Source organism: Leucopleurus acutus (assembly GCF_964270905.1).
Source record: "Leucopleurus acutus genome assembly, chromosome: 5".
NCBI classification, from domain to species: domain Eukaryota; kingdom Metazoa; phylum Chordata; class Mammalia; order Artiodactyla; family Delphinidae; genus Leucopleurus; species Leucopleurus acutus.
This window is the reverse complement of record NC_139147.1, coordinates 6,847,463-6,863,761: the sequence shown is the minus strand read 5'-3', so window position 1 is coordinate 6,863,761 and position 16,299 is coordinate 6,847,463. Positions and strand designations below refer to the sequence as shown.

General features: G+C 40.9%; 1 protein-coding gene across 4 annotated transcripts in view; it reads right to left on the bottom strand.

The window, feature by feature from the left end:
- The window catches only part of ERG (ETS transcription factor ERG), a 204,515-nt gene that overhangs the window by 108,620 nt on the left and 79,596 nt on the right, over positions 1 to 16,299 (bottom strand). The window contains exon 1 of one of the 4 annotated variants that reach the window (XM_082840103.1): positions 6,311 to 6,379. The exons of the other annotated variants lie outside the window; for them this stretch is intronic. Coding sequence (XP_082696229.1) covers positions 6,311 to 6,328 — 18 coding nt within the window. The 5' untranslated portion in view covers positions 6,329 to 6,379. Of the gene's footprint in view, positions 1 to 6,310; positions 6,380 to 16,299 lie in introns of those variants that run through there. 4 annotated transcript variants of the gene reach the window in all.

The following is a 16,299-nucleotide window of genomic DNA, read 5'->3' as shown; positions in this document are numbered from 1 at the left end:
AAAGGATTTTAATCAAAATTTATTTTTCAACAACTATTTATTGAAGCCCTATGCTTTGCCAGGCTCCGTCAAGGACACAAAAGAGATGGACAGACTATCACAAGAAAACAGGTTCTATTGTTTACACAGGTAGACAAAAAGTAGAGTCACACAAACACAAGCAAAGCTGAGCGCACGTGTCGCCAAGAGAGAAAACAAAGCAGGAGAGAGTGGACAGAATGAGGAATGTTCTTAAACTTTATAAAACATGCCTCAGCCAAGTTCAATAGGGGAAATATGTGGGAAATAAGTGATCAAACAGGCAATGAAAGTGTGAATAAGAAAAAGATCCAGAGGTCACAGTGGCCACTAGTTGAAACAGGTTCACAGCAAAAAAAAAAAAAAAAAGTGGAATGAAATACTATAATTACGGAAATACAAATAAAAATGAGATTCCATTTTTGCCTGTCACAATGGCAAAGATTCAAAGAGTGAAATATTCAGAGTTGTTATGAGTTCAGTGGAACTGGCCTTATCTATGGCTACACGTGGGAACTGGTACAACCCTTCTAGAGAGTAAAGTGGTCATTTTTTTTTTAAACTGGCAAATATTTAAATTTGGCAGAGACTTTAAAAATATGTACACCCATTGGTCCAATGATTCCTTTTCTAAGCACTAACACTAATAAATTTTTTTAAAATTACATAAAGGGTACATTGCAATGTAATTGGTGAAAAACTGAAAGCAATATTATTTCCTACAATAGGATATTGGTTATATAAATCATAATACTTATTTTAAATGGAATATAATTAAGCATAAAAATTCTGCTTATTAAAAAATTGTAGTGACATGGGGAAATGTTTGTAAAACAATGTTAACTGAGATGAGCAGGACAGGGAGACAAAAGGACAGATAGAAACACACAGTAGGAAGACACACACCAAATGCTGGTAATTTTCTCTGACTGCCTGGGACTGGGAACAATTTATATTGACTCTGTAATGATTTCTTTTTTCACTTTCTCTACAGTGAGAATGTTTTATTACTGTAATTTGTACAAAATAACAAGATGCATTTTTCAAAATTAATGAGAATACAGGACAGTGGAGGATTTCAGTAACGCTGTTCCTGCCCTAATCAGAAGCAAGGGGCACTGCAGGCCTCCGCCCTCCTTCAGCGACGAAGCAAACAGCCTCCGTCCTCAGAACAGGACTAAACCAACCCTCTGATCACCCATGCCTTGAGGGACCCCCTGGACACTCCGCCTGCCCAGGTGTTTGGTCCCTGCCCTGCTATACCCTTCTCCAGGGACCCCTAGGAGCTCCTTGCCCCTCGCCTCTCCAGGCTCCCGTGTGCCCTGCCCTGGCTGGGAGGCCGCAGTGGTGACCTGTGGAAGTGACCTGTTATTCTCCCTGTCTCTTCAAAAGCGTTAGCACAGAGTCTGTGTGCCTCTGGGCTTCACAACTGAAGCCGGGTAATGGAACACATAGAGAGAATTCAGAGCAGGGCCAGAAAGACAGTGCAATTTATTAGCAAAGGTTAGATGGACTTGGATTGTCCGATGGCATCTGTCATTCACTGAGCACCTACTAAAAGCTCTCCCACCCTGGACTCGCATCAGGATGGTCATTATAATCCTACCTACAGGTGAGGAAACGGAGCTCAGACAGGTTAGGGCCCTTGCCCAGGATCACGTGACTAGGAAGGGTTCAAATGCAGGTGTGTCCGTGGCCACATAACATAAGTAAAGAAATCTCAGAGGTGACGGGGGGGACAAAGTCCCCTGAGAAGAGAAGAGTCGTCCTCTAACCTGTGGGGACAAAAGGAGGGGACGCTGCATTTGAGGCATTCCCTAAGCCCTAGGAAAAAATCCTGCTGGAGCAGATGTGTCACCACCATTGGAAAGGCCTGGAGACTGTCTCTGTCAAACCCCCTTCTCGGAAGATTTTACACTGCAGAGAAACTCTCTGGTCCTGGCTTTCCAACGGCCTCCTGTATTGTGATTCTCTTCTGTGTCAGCTGTTAAATCTGCCAGGGTATTGGGATGCCAAAGCGGAATGTTCTGCTTTGGGTCTCCCCTCCCACAGAGGGAACCTTATTCTGAAATTCTAAACACAGAACTAATATTTTCCTGAAAGCATCAGGAACGATTGTTTCATTTATTTATTTTATTTCTACTTATGGTTTTTCAAGAGACATCGACAAGCGCATGTATGTGTCGGGGTGGAGGAGAGATTTAAGCAAAGATCTGTTTTGTAAAAAAAAAAAAAAAATTAATGAAATAATCACTTTAAAGAAAATATAGATAATTAAAAAACAGTTCAGACTTCCAGAACATTCTCTGAGAGTACTGCAGTCCTCCATAAGTGTATTTCATGGGAAGAATGATCCACAAATTCTATCCTTTCCAATCCTCCTTTCCACGGCCACTGAGGCAGCGTGCCCAGCCTCAGAGAGAGCTGTAGGAGGAAGAGTGCTGTGTCCCGTCCAGAGGGGGCAAACTGTGTCCAGAGCCACCCACGGATGCAAGCAGCAAGTCATTTTAAGATAACGGCCCATAATTCCACCTTTAGGCCAGTGTTCTAGAAACATGACATTCACATTGTGGTGCAATAGTATTTTCCGTTTTCTATTCCTTCCACTGTCACAGAGTCCTCTAAAGTAACAAGGGATGAAACAACTGAAATTCCACTTGAGCCAATGAGTTGTTGAAAATTTATATGCCCTAGAGCTATTAAGCTCATTCATCACATCCCTTAAAATCCTATATATGAACTTCCTTCATATAACCCTGAGCTTTTAATTTTAAACAAGTTTGCTTCACACATGATAGTAAATATTCAGCAAGAGCCTGCTACATGCAAGCCATGAAATATGTAAAAGATGCTTCATGTTTTTAAATTAACTTCTTTTTTTTTACTGAAGTATAGTTGATGTACAATATTATATGGTACAGGTGTACAATATAGTGATTCCCAATTTTTAAAGGTTCTACTCCATTTCTAGTTATTATAAAATATTGGCTATAATCCCTGTGCTGCACAGTATATCCTTGCAGCTTATTTTATATATAATGGTTTGTCCTCTTCATCCCCCACCCCTACGTTAACCCTCCTCCTTTCCCCCTCCCCACTTGTAACCACAAGTTTGTTCTCCACGTCTGTGAGTCTGCTTCTTTTTCTTATTTGTTGTAGTTTTTAGATTCCACCTATAAGTTATATCATGGTGATCATCAAAACCCTCCAACCTCTGTCAAATCAAAGAAAGGAACTTCTTTAAACAGCTCGTTGACACCGTAATCGTGTTCTCCCTCAGCAAGCCTTGTTAGTAACTTTCTATCCCCTGCTTCTAAGATGCTCTCCACTCACGCTGCTGTTTGCAGTTTGCTCTCTCCTGGTCTTCCAGTGCCAGATCTGTGATAAAGGAAAATGCCCACAATCCCCTCTTAAAGACTACGGACGTTTAAACTCTAGGATCAGGGGCTGTAACCTGGGGTTCACGGACCACCCAAGGAGTCCAAGGACAGAACTGGATTTCAATAGTATTAGCTGTCCTTGTCACTCTATGTATTGCCTTTCCTGCATTTTAAAAGCATTAATCTGAGACGGGATTGCAGGCTTCATTAGACTTCCCAAGTGGCCCAAGGCATAACAAAGGATCAGGGAAGTCTTTGGGAGCTTGGATTAAAAATCCTAACAGAAGCAAAATCAAGTTCCAAGGCTAACAACTGGCTGCTTGGAGGCTGTAAGCAAAGGCAGCACTGTTTTGTGCAGAAGGAAGGGAGGGGGTTGTAAAGCACCCCCCAGGTATCATCAGGTGGCCCCAGAAGCAGTGGAAGCACCAAAACTGATTCGTGAATTACATGTGGGAACATCACTTTTGATGCTTACGTTTTTATTAGAACTCTTAATCTGATCTTAAAATCCACGGCCCTTTAAGGATAAACCAACCGACATACTCACATAAACTCATAAGATTCCTTTACTTCTTCCCATGGAAACACTCTTTTACCATTTCCAAAATACCAAGGGAAAATGATGGTGAGAATCATAAAGACGGGATAAAAACATAGAGCTTTTCATAGTGCCTCATAGGGTCTTATAGACATTCACGCCAAAAAAAAAAAAAAAAATCCACTGAGATGCGGAGACCAACTTAACAGATTCTGTGCATCTGATGCTTGATGGACTAATTCATTTATTTACTGAAACAACAAAAAACAGAGTGCGTTTGAGACTGGAAATTGCCCGTATGACAGACTTTCCTAATTCCAACGGACAGCCGTAATTTTCCCTATGCTAATTTGAGCTTTGCACTAACATAATTAAAACTGCAGTCAACAGACTCAGGCCTCCTTTTTTCCACTCTATAAACAAGTCTGTAAAGTCATCTCATTACTTTACCCAGGAAGCCTAGCAGAACATTTGTCAAAGGAAGTTACCTATAAAGAGGGGCTATTTTATTTTAACAGGATTAAAAAGAGTCTACTTGAAGTCATTTTGAAAGTTCACTTAAGCTATATATGATACACAGATAATGCAGTGTAATCCAATGTTAAAGTAAGCATAATCTCCTGGGTAAGTGGAAACTGTTTCCCAAAATTCATCCTGAAAAACACAAAACGTTCAAGCTTCAAAAATATCTTCATCTTTTCAGAAACGTATACTTTAAATTAAACAGTATGACACATTTGTATTCTATGCAAAACATACCCCACACCTAAAGGATTGTCTGTTATTTCAATGTCCTTTAATACACTGATTTTTTGAAACACACACACACACAAACACACACACACACATACACACACACACATACACACACACACACAATTGTACCCAAGCTATTCAAAATTTACAAAGAACATTAGATTCAACTGCTATGAAATATGGACACAAATAAGGGTAAAAATAAGAATTAAGAGGGCAGCATTTGGAGTTATAAAATCAAATAATTTCTACTCATATAGCTCAAAGCAGAGTACATCAAACCCTCAATTTTAAAATTCCTTTCTATACAGTTATACTTCAGCAGACTTCAATCCTTGAAGAAAGAAAAATCTCTGTAAGATTAAAATCTTTGATACATGATTTTTTAATACGTATTATTGAACATACCTTGAAAACCAAAACCTATCTTGAGAACTAGAAACTGAACAGAACTTCTGAAACATAGTTTATGCAACGGGTATTAATTAAATCCTCTCGCACAAACATTTCAAATTCCAAATCAAAGAGGCTTTTAAAAATTGTCCTGGCCCAGTTCTGGGCAAACTTCTCTATTCATGAGCTTTCAGATCAACTAAAACCCTTGATGAAAACACAACCAAATGCTTCTCACCTACATGCAGCAAAACTAAAGACACGCAACCCATAAAACTCGCTTTTTCCTTCTTTCAGTATCTGTTTTTGTTCCTGACTTTTCTCATTTCTAGAAATGTCACCAAGGCGTGCTGGCCTTGAAAATATTGTGACAGACCACTTCACGGGCTCTATGCCGCCAGCTTGCACTAACTATCAAACTGGCTTCAGTTCCAGGAATCAGACTACATTCACGTTTCTACCTCTGTGCATTCACCTCCACCTTAATCTCTCTCTATTTGCAAGAAAAACAAAACATCAGACCACACACCCCAGAGCACAGAGAACCAATCCGCAATTCCCACAAAGCAACCATCACGGAGAAGAAAGTCTATTCACAGTGCACCGAGGAGTAGGTACTTTATTAAAGATAAATACATGACCGAACAAACCGAATTACCACCACTTGCATTATGAGAACGCTCTGTTCTCAGCCTGAAGGTTCCAAAAATCAAGTCAACATTGGCATGTCCCATGACTGACAGCCACTTGCCCGGCATCTCTTCATTTCCACAGGGACCGGCTGGCACCCCTGATGGTAAGGAGGCCTTCAAGAACGTCCAAAAGTTCAACATTTCCAAGCCCATCTTTTTCTCCGACCCTGCCCTCCAAACTCTCCAAGTCCATTGCCTTCCAGCAGATACACATCCAGGCACCGCTAGAGATAGTTAAAGAATATGAAAATTCGGACGCGCTCTTTGAAAAGCTTTTGCAAAAGGTCATCCACAGCCCTCAACCGTGAATTTAGAAACCCCAATTTTTTTCTGAGTTTGAAGTTTTTAAGCCTTGCGGATGGTTGGAGTAGGAAAAAGGAAATTTACTAGGCAGTGCAAAGGAAATCTTGTTGTCCTCTATTGTGGCAGCGGGGGTGTTGCCCAATGCTAACTTATCTGCGTTGATAAAGGAAACCAAAGAAAAGAGTAACAAGCACAGAATTTGGTCAAATGAAAAGGAACCCTCTCCTTACCTTAATAGTGCTGGCCATAATGCAATCAAGTTTATTGATCGTTAATAAATGTTAATAATAATTATTGCTTCTCTCTGACCAGAAAGTAGTTTTGATGAGGTTGTTTAGAGCGGATGAGATTGTGCTAAGTCTGGGAAATGAAGTCAGTCAATGGCAGGAAGAGGTTTCTATTGGTCCTGGCTGCCCAGCCCGAAGAAACAGGATATTTGGGAGTGGAGAGATAAGAGACCCTGAAAACAATGTTGTTTTTCTTGATGATATGCAGCCAGGAGATTTTTTTTTTTCAATTAAAAAAAAAAAAGACATCAATTGCCTGGGCCTGGGATGACCACAGCAGGTGTGACCCAGTGTGCCGCCCTGTGACACGCCGCCCCAGGGCAGGATGCAGATGTGGCGGGACTCCGAGCGGCTTCACGTGGGCGGCGCGCTCCTCAAGGCCCCTGGGTGCGGACGGGACTCCTGGGCCTCTGTCTCCCCGGATGTGCCACACGCCTGGGTCGCAGGGCCTAAGGCCCCTACCCGCTCTGCTTTGCAGGTAGCGCTTATTTCATGTGAATAGGCGACGACGTTTAATAATAGCCCACCTGCTGATTTTTAACAACCTCCACTGGTTCAGCATCTCAAGTGAATGTTCCAGGACAGTTTCATTTTCTCCTTCCAAACATAAGTAATTGCTATCGGCTCCACGATAAAATAGTTGAAAATGCAAAGACTCTAGAATGGAAGTAGCTAAGAGAAATAAAGAGGAAAATAAACCTGTCAAATCCTCATTTTCAAATATTTATTTAAAATCCAAGGCACTTAAATGACTATGAATGCTTTATAATGGCAGCGAGCTGGCCCCCTCTGACAAACGTTCAGGTTGCAGACAACAGACCCCAATAGAACTCTTGGCTACACAGAGATGCCACGTCCTCATTAAGTGTTTTAAAATCTGAGCTGTAAGTTCAGGGCCACACGTCTGTTTTCCACTCAGAGGAAATACAGCTAATTGTAGGCCTGAACATTCCTTAGAGGATTTCAGGCCTTTTAATTACTCATTTTCAGGAAATTACTTGTTCTCTGGAAGAAACAACATTTTGCTTTGAATCTAGCTACAGTAAAGTTGGGCCAGTAAAGAGGTCTCCATCGGGGACCCGCAGAACACAATAGACCAAACCCTGAGTCATCCAGCAGCTCCTGGTTTCAGAGGCAGTCAGTGAATTGATTTCACTGGGACTTAGGTCTGTCTACATCAGAGCTCTAGAAATGAGCCCAAGTTTCTATATCTTTCACTGATCCCAAGATTTCCCCTTATGATAGGTGAAGGAGAAGGAAACATGAGGAGAAGGAAGGGGAGAAAGGAAAGGAGAAGGAGAAAAGAAAGAGAGAGAGAGAGAGAAGTGGGCAGAGAGAGGAAAGAAAGAGAGAAAGAAAGAAAGAAAAGAGGAAAGGAATCGAACAAAGAGAAAGAAACAAACAGAGGGGGGAAAAGGAAAACGAAAGAAAGAGAAACTATAAGAAATCTCCTGTAAAAATCAGAACCTGACAAATTCTCAGCATCTACATTTTGAGGGGATGTTCATTTCCGCTCTTTTCATCTCCAAACAATAAATGAGATGGCAGGCTGATTCAAATTGTGTTTCCCCTAAAATTTCAAAGTACTGAGTTGTTTTATCTGGGCAGCTTCCACTAGGATTCAGGAGTGCTGGGAAAAGCGCTCTTTCAGCTCCACTGAGATTCCTTATTTTTTACTCTCCTAAGAAGCATCAATTTCAAATGTGAACTGTAGTACCCTAATAAGCAGTGTTCTATTATGAATTTCTCAAAGAGCAGCCTTAAGTAGGGTGACCCCTTGCTAAAAAAAAATAGCCATGGAAGAAAGTTCTGTGCGGTCCCATCTCACCACTGCCGCCTGGTTTCTGACACAGCCCTTGTCCTCTGCAGCAGGAAAGCATCAACAATTTTATGGAGATCTAATTCTTCGTTGAGGGTCTGCCCTGAACTCCTTGGTTCTTGCCTAATTCAAATCAGCGAACAGTAACATTTTTTTAACTCTTTATTTAGAAATGACATCAAACTTCAAATACCATATGATATCACTTATATGTGGAATATAAAATAAGACACACCAATAAAAATTTTTTTAAAAAGCTCATTTTAATTAAAAAAAAAAGAAAGCAATAAAACAAAATACGATACAAATGAACATATCTACGAAACAGAAACAGACTCACAGACATAGAGAACAGACTTGTGGTTGCCAAGGGGGAGGGGTGTGGGAGAGGGAAGGATTGGGAGTTTGGGATTAGCAGATGCAAACTATTATATATAGGATAATAGTCCTACTGTATAGCACAGGGAACTATATTCAATATCCTGTGATAAACCATAATGGAAAAGAATATGAAAAATAATATATATATGTATAACAGAGTCACTGTGCTATACAGCAGAAATAAACACAACATTGTAAATCAACTATACTTCAATAAAATAAAAAAGAAAACAGAGAGAATGAAACTTATAGAAAAGTTACAAGATAATACAAAGAACTCCTAATATCCTTCACCAGTTCCTCCAACTTTCGTAATTTACATCATTTGCTTTGCCTTCTCTCTCTCTGTCTCTCTTACTTATGTCTAATGCATATATATGTATATACACCCATATTTTATTCTTTAATAAAATTTTGTTAGACTAATGTACTTGCTTGGAACTTACAAACAGAAAACTCTATGCTACTCTTTGATTTATTTCCTGAAGATTCTATCCATAAGTTTCATTGTGTCTAATTCTGAAAATGCATATAACACAAAGTGATGTAATAAAAATCCAGTTTTGAGATAATGAGTTGTAAACCCAGTTACAAAATTTAAAAGGCAAATCTTCCTCATTTCTAATGACAAATGCTGACTGATGTCTATCATCTTCCGAGAGAATTATTCCTGATGTCTAGAATGGCATAATAGCATCCCAGTTCAGTATTCTCTGACTATTTAATGCAAAGTTCTCAACAAACAAACAAACTTCAATTGGCTATTGACAGCACAAGGCATACCTATTAATTAGAATATATTTAGTAATGCAGAAATCATTTCCCAAACATCATTCTGGGGGAAATCATCTATGCTCCCGTCACCGACACCCAAACCTCTGCCATTCGACGGCCTCAGCACTAGGTCACTCAGCAGCCTAAGGACCGGGCTGCCCTTCCAACGAGACACCATGCCTCCTTGGGGGAAGCCACCCTCAGGTCACTATGCAGACCCATTTCGGGGCAACTGCAGGTAGCCTCCACCTGGGTCATCCTGCCATGAATCTGTCAAGACAGGGTCCTTTTCCACCCTCCTTGGAACTCAGTAAACAGCATGCTGGAACAGTGTGGCACCCCCGGCATATGTGTGAATAAACTGCATGTTTCCATTCTGTACTTATCCATCATGGACCCATGACCCATGAATTTACCAAAGCCCTTCAAAAGCCTGTTCATATCTTACTCCAAATGAAAAAGGAAAGAGTGTAAAATAGACTCTACCATCACCATAACTATAAAAGGAGCACTGTCATTTATTTATCCTAAATCCACAGCTTCCCATTTTCTGGAGTCAACAAATGCTCATCCGTCTTCTCCTACTAACTTCTCTGTGCGGGATCTACAGAGGAAGGTCAAGGGTTGAGAACACTTTTGGGTGAAGGCAACATAGTTGTAAAAATCATATATGAGTGTAGCAAAGAGATACTGAGCCAGAATCTTAATTGGAGACACAACAGAAGATTCACTCATGATTGACTGATTGATCCCTGTATTCAACATCCATACAATGACATACTTATCATCACTGAAAATACTGCAGGAAAATGATGTAGTAGATGGACACTTAGTGATATGGAAAATTAGGGTACGATGTCCGGTAATTTAAAAATGAGGTCATAAAGGAGAATTATATCACAGACTCATTTTGTTAAAAATAAAAAGGCAAAACAGAAATATTAGTCAGCTACATACTACAATACTAATAGTAGAGAATCTTTTTTGTCTTTCCCCCTTTCCCCTTTGGTTCATCTATATTTTAAAAACAGTTATAATAACTTCAATAAAAATAAATAAATAGTAAAATAGAATAAAATTTACTCACCTATTCTACAAAATATGTAGAACATATTGTTTCATGTTCATGTTCAGCAAGCCAATATTATGAAAAAAAAAGTGGGGAAGAGGGAAGGAGAGTTCTACATTCAATGGAACTTAAGAAACCCAAAGTCCAAATGCAAATGATGGTCTACAATTAGATACTGATATGAACAAATTAGAAGTCAAAGGCTTTTCCAGGGATGCTAGAGAAATCTGAATATATAATGATTGTTACATCATATTATAGATTTATTGTTAACTATTTATAGCTTTAAGAATACTTTGTAGGAAAATGTCCTTACTACTTAGAGCTGCGTTCCAAAGTATTGAAGATGAAAAGGTAATAATTTCTGTAATTTATTTGAAAGAATTCATGAAAAATAACATAATGCAAATATGACAAAATTGTACAATTGTCAAATCATAACTTACATGAGTGTTCATTGTACCATTTGCACTCCTTTGAGTTCTAAATTTTTTATAATACAGTGTTAAATAAAATTTTCTCATAGATGTCTTTCTTTAAAAAAGTTACAATAAACATGTTACATTGTAATGAAAAAGTTATATAAGCAACATGCAATGTTCTCTTTTTTTTCTAAATACCTGTATAACATGCAGCACACGATACCTATTTGTCAAACTCTATATGCGTGTGTACCAAAATGCACATTCTTTTATAAACATCTACAAGAGTAGCTCTTTTTTTATTAATTTCACTAAGGAAACCCTGCAGACACTCATGTGCTCTGTAATGGTCACCTCCCCAGCATTATTCCCTCCAGTCAATGAGTGCCTTTTCCATGTCCACTCAGAGCTCTGGTGGGCACAAGGAAACAAGGATGACAGGATTCTGTCCAGTCCCTGGGTGTCTCATCATTCATGAAGTCTCTGTTCGGCAACTCAAATTCCGCACACATAAAACTGCAGAGCATGGGACCAATCCATGAACCGCAGACTCTTTATGGGCAAAACAATAGGATAAAAGTGCTGCATATTTATTGTCCCTAGGATGATACATGAATCTTAAAATGTGTAATGTTTGGATTATTCAAGAGAGTCCGGCAAGAAGGATGTCCCAAGGGTTTTTGGCAGGGGCACGCCTGAGATTGTAGATAAGGACCAAGCATCTGGAGCTGTCCCCACAATGGAAAACTCCATCACCCAGTGGAACTTTTCCATCTCTATCAATTGGAGGATTTGCCTGAGAACACAGGGAGCATAAGGCACTCTTAGCCCCCAAGGTCACCCATCTTATACTGGTTAAGGACCATTTTTCTATTCAAAGCGGACTTCATGAGGACTGTTTCACTCCATTGGGTAAGACTCTGTGTGTGTGTGGCATACCCTCCAGCTGCTCATGAAGAAATAATCCAATTACAATCTAAATAACTACTGTTTCAACACTTTCTCTAAGTGGTTAATATATTCTCCAGCGTCTTGGTGCATTTGAACTAGTCTAAAACAAGGAAATTGTTATCACACACTAAATCCTCGACTTCTCAACACCAAGTTGCTTAATTTGGAAGCATGTGTCAAGTTCAGTTCTATAGGCTCAGATGGAGCAATGATTTCAGTGCACACGATTTCATAAGCATCACCTATATCCTCACATTTTGCCAACTTTGCCTCTTACCCAATGGCTCTAAAAATGAGGGAGTATTAAAACCCATAACAGGAACCCTAAGTATGTCAACTTAATACTCGTGGCTGAAAAAAAAATTTTTTTAATTAAAAAGCAAAGACGAAAGAGACAAGAGTACTTATTTTGACACACTAATTTAGTATAAAGGAACATTTAAATTTCCTTTTTCAAAGATCATGTTTCTATATATAATTTGTGAACCATTAAGTACATTTCAAGGTCTTCATCCATCTAACTGGAGCATAAATTAGTATAAATGTTATAGTCATCAGATTGCCACTGGTTCACCACAGGACAGTCCAGCACCCATGTCACATAACTGGAAGGCCCACAAAGGCACATGGCCCTCTGCCTAAAGGCTGTCCTGTTCCTCTGCCCGCTACTCAGATCTAGGGTTCTGTGTCCCAATGACTATTCTCAGCCATCACCCCTGGCCACCCCGAGAAGTTATCTGGAGCTACTGAAATTAAGTTAGATTTTGATCACTAGTTAGATTTTTAAATGTTTTTTTTTAAGTGTGTCAGTCTCACTTATAAGATACTGGGCATCAGCATTTATTTTTGTCTTGATCTGTAAGATTTTGTAAATTATTTCTTAAAGAAATTATATACTATTTCTCAAAGAAACAGCATTCAAATCACACCATAATGTCACACAATTAATGGAAATTTACAGAGAAGCCTGCCTTCCATAATTGCTCAATCTGTTTATAAAGGCGTTTTAGTTTCAGATTGAGATGGCCTTTCTTTCCACATCACTTAATTTGTTTATGTTTTTGCTGATATATTTCTATCGCAATTGGAATCAGAAAGGAAGCCAAGGAACAAAGTGCTGTGCCGTAAATAACGCATTTAGATCTGCATGAGTGTAATCAGGCAACCTGCAGACTTAACTTAGTCCTAGGCCTACATCTCGAAGGCAGGTATGTGAAACAGGGTCTGTCTCACTGTGGCAGCCCCGCTAAGCTGTATTCTCCCTGCACTGTACCCTCTCTGCACTGTGCTCCTTCTCTGCATCGCATCCCCTCTCATGCACCCTCTCTATATTGTATCCTCTCCCTCTGCAAAGTGAGGTACAGAACTGTTCCCTCTTGGAGGTACAGAGTACAGGCCAGTGTTTTTCCAGTTCACCCTCATGGAAAGAAAATGTGTTTACTTCTATTTAAATACACTGAATGTACTCAAAACTATGATGCAGGTTAATTCATAGGTTGCATCTGATCCCAATACAAATCTCAGCACATAATTTGGGGAAAGCTGCAGTCTCCGGGGACAAGTGGAAATGTTCTTTCTGGATGTATTGTCAATGACAGGCCAGAAGAGAAGCGGCGGTTTGCCTAGAGGATACTATTTTACCCTTTATTACAGCTACAAAAATAATCCTGCCTCAAGACCAAAAAACTGAAGTGCTTTGTTTATTTGCTAGCTGGAAACCAGAAGTAAGCTTTGCAGGGAATTTCTTTTTGAACTGCTTGATTGTTGTCACTAGAGGGCGCTAAATGTCCCTCTAAAAAGGTCCTTAGAGGGGAGAGGAGTATGCATTATTCTTGCCTCTACGTTTCTTGAATTGATATTATCCTACAAAGTTGTCTCATTTATCCACTAAAATCAAAGTCCAACATTCAAAATGTAGAACATTTTTGAAAATTTAAAATTTTTCATTATTATGGAACATAAGGAAATATAAAGTATATGCATCTGCACATAAGATGGAATTCCCCAACCCCCGCCCTTTCACTCCGAGGGCACGGGTTCAACTCCCTGTCGGGGAGCTAAGATCCCACAAGTCCCACCGACGCGGCCAAAAAAAAGATCTGCACATAGGACTAACGGCATCATTCTGGGTGAGATTTGACTATGGAAATTGTATAATTGTTCTACATCACTATAAATAATTTCAAACCCTGAAAAATATTCTATTTCACAGTAATTCTAAAGGGCTGAATATGTTCCCAGTGCAAGTTTCATCAAGTAAATGATAAGTTTTGAGTGCATTTATTTTCTGGTTTCAGGGTTAAGCACTTTGCCTGAACTCAGATATTAGTATACCCTTTCCAGACATGAGAACTATAGGAGGGGTACGGATTATACTGTAACATGTGAGAGAGACTTTGTGGTCCCTTCCTTTATTTAAAAAAAGAAACCGTAGTCTCTTGGGATATGCTTATGATACAACACTTATCAAAATGATATACAATATGAAGGTCTATATAAATAGAGTTGAAATAAAATAAGCTTTAAAACTAAATACGAGAGTTTTCTTGAGAATAACCCTATTATGCAATTACACTGACTTTCAGGTCATTAAAAACACACTTAAAGCAAAATGCAGTGTCTTGGAAATATCTGCAAAACCAAAAAAGTTAACTGATTTTGCAACTTTCCTCTTTTTGTCTTCACTTGTACTTAAACATATCTGTAGAATTTCCTTTTTCTTCTTCCACTTTGGCTCCTATATACCAAGGAAGAGTGAGGGCAGTAGATGAGGGTTGTTTGTGCTCCTGGCTGCCCAGAGGGGGGCTGCGTGGGGATGGCTCCCACAGACATCTGAAGAGGCCCCTGTAACTGCAGTTGATGATGGATTTTCCTCTCGGTCTGCCAGTGGAGCAGAGGTTCATATGCAGTGTGTTCGACGGAAGGATAATTAAGGCAGTATTTCATCTGTCCGTCTGTGATTTTTTTTTTTTTTTTTGCGGTACGCGAGCCTCTCACTGTTGTGGCCTCTCCCGCTGTGGAGCACAGGCTCCGGACGCGCAGGCTCAGCAGCCATGGCTCACGGGCCCAGCCGCCCCGCAGCACGCGGGATCTTCCCGGACCGGGGCACGAACCCGCGTCTCCTGCATCGGCAGGCGGACTCTCAACCACTGCACCACCAGGGAAGCCCTCCGTCTGTGATTTTTAAAGGGAACAACAACTTTGACTTGGGCACATAAATGGCGCAGAGCAGCGGGACGAGGCGTTGAAAACTGTAAGAGCAGGGGACCCCTCATCCAGCTTCACACTGACCCAGCTCCAGATACAGGGCATCAGCAGCTGAGGAGAGCACAGCCAGCTCCCACAATCCTAACTGCCAACGATCAGCTGTCTCAGGTGGGAACTGAGGATGTGAGTGCAGGGCTACCGCCTACGTCCGCAGGTGAAATAGACCTGCACACGCTGGCGGGGGAGCCTGGGGACATCCCTCAGGGAGCACGAGCCCAGGGTAGCACCCCGATCCCAAGGGCCTAGGCTTAGGGCAGAGGGGCCTCAGCCTGGCCTCAGCCTCCTTAGTGACTTAAGGAGTCATCTAATTCACCTGTCCCAATTTTCCATGTGCACATCAATGAGTAACTCTACAGGCTTGTTCCAAGGAGGAACTAGCACACATTGAGCATGCTGCTCTGTGCCCCTCTCCGGCACCCCACAGGCTGAGATGAGAGCAGCAGCCCCCAGGGGGCCCCAGGGCTCTGTCACAGTGCTGGCGCTAAGCAAGCCTTTGCTGAATGAATGAATGAACGAATGAACGAATGAGTGAATGAAGATGTCTACGGAGCCAGGAGCCCTGGGAAGGGCAGCATGGGCTGTGCCAACGGGCAGCCCAGGAGGGACCAAAAGTCAAACTTTGGTCAAGGGACCCTGGGTAACAACTTTGGAGGTGACTTTCCTGAGCCACTCCCCCAGATCAAGGTGCTGGGAAGCGAAGAAGGCAAAGGGTCTCTAAGAGATCTTCCAACTCTATAAATTATGGGATTTCCATCTCAGTAACTGACCTAAATACCCGGCAGTGAGTAGATATTCAATCATAAATAAATAAATACCGAATGAATGAGCAAGAAAAAGAAGACTGAAAGAGCGAGGGAGTACATGCCCTCTACTTGGCCTGCACCACGCTGTCTTCACAGCAGAGCTACCAGAGCTGCAGAATGAAATAACGGCTCCCGTTTGTACTCCACAGCCCTTGCCATTTTCCAAAGGAACTCTGACGAAAATTATTTCCAGCTAAACTATTTCAGCAACCGGGCCGGCTTCACACGCACTGAATGACAGATTCATTGCGTTTCTAGGCACTTGCTGTATCACCCATGACAATCACGTTTCCCCAGACAGTTCAGTAAGATGTCCCGTCACACAATCCCATCTAACAAGGTGACACTGACATTGCTCCCATCCAAGCTGGTGGGCTTGTGACTACAGCCTAAGTTCAGCTGTGTGACTGCCAAGGCTGTCGGTAAAGATGATACAGCTTCCACCT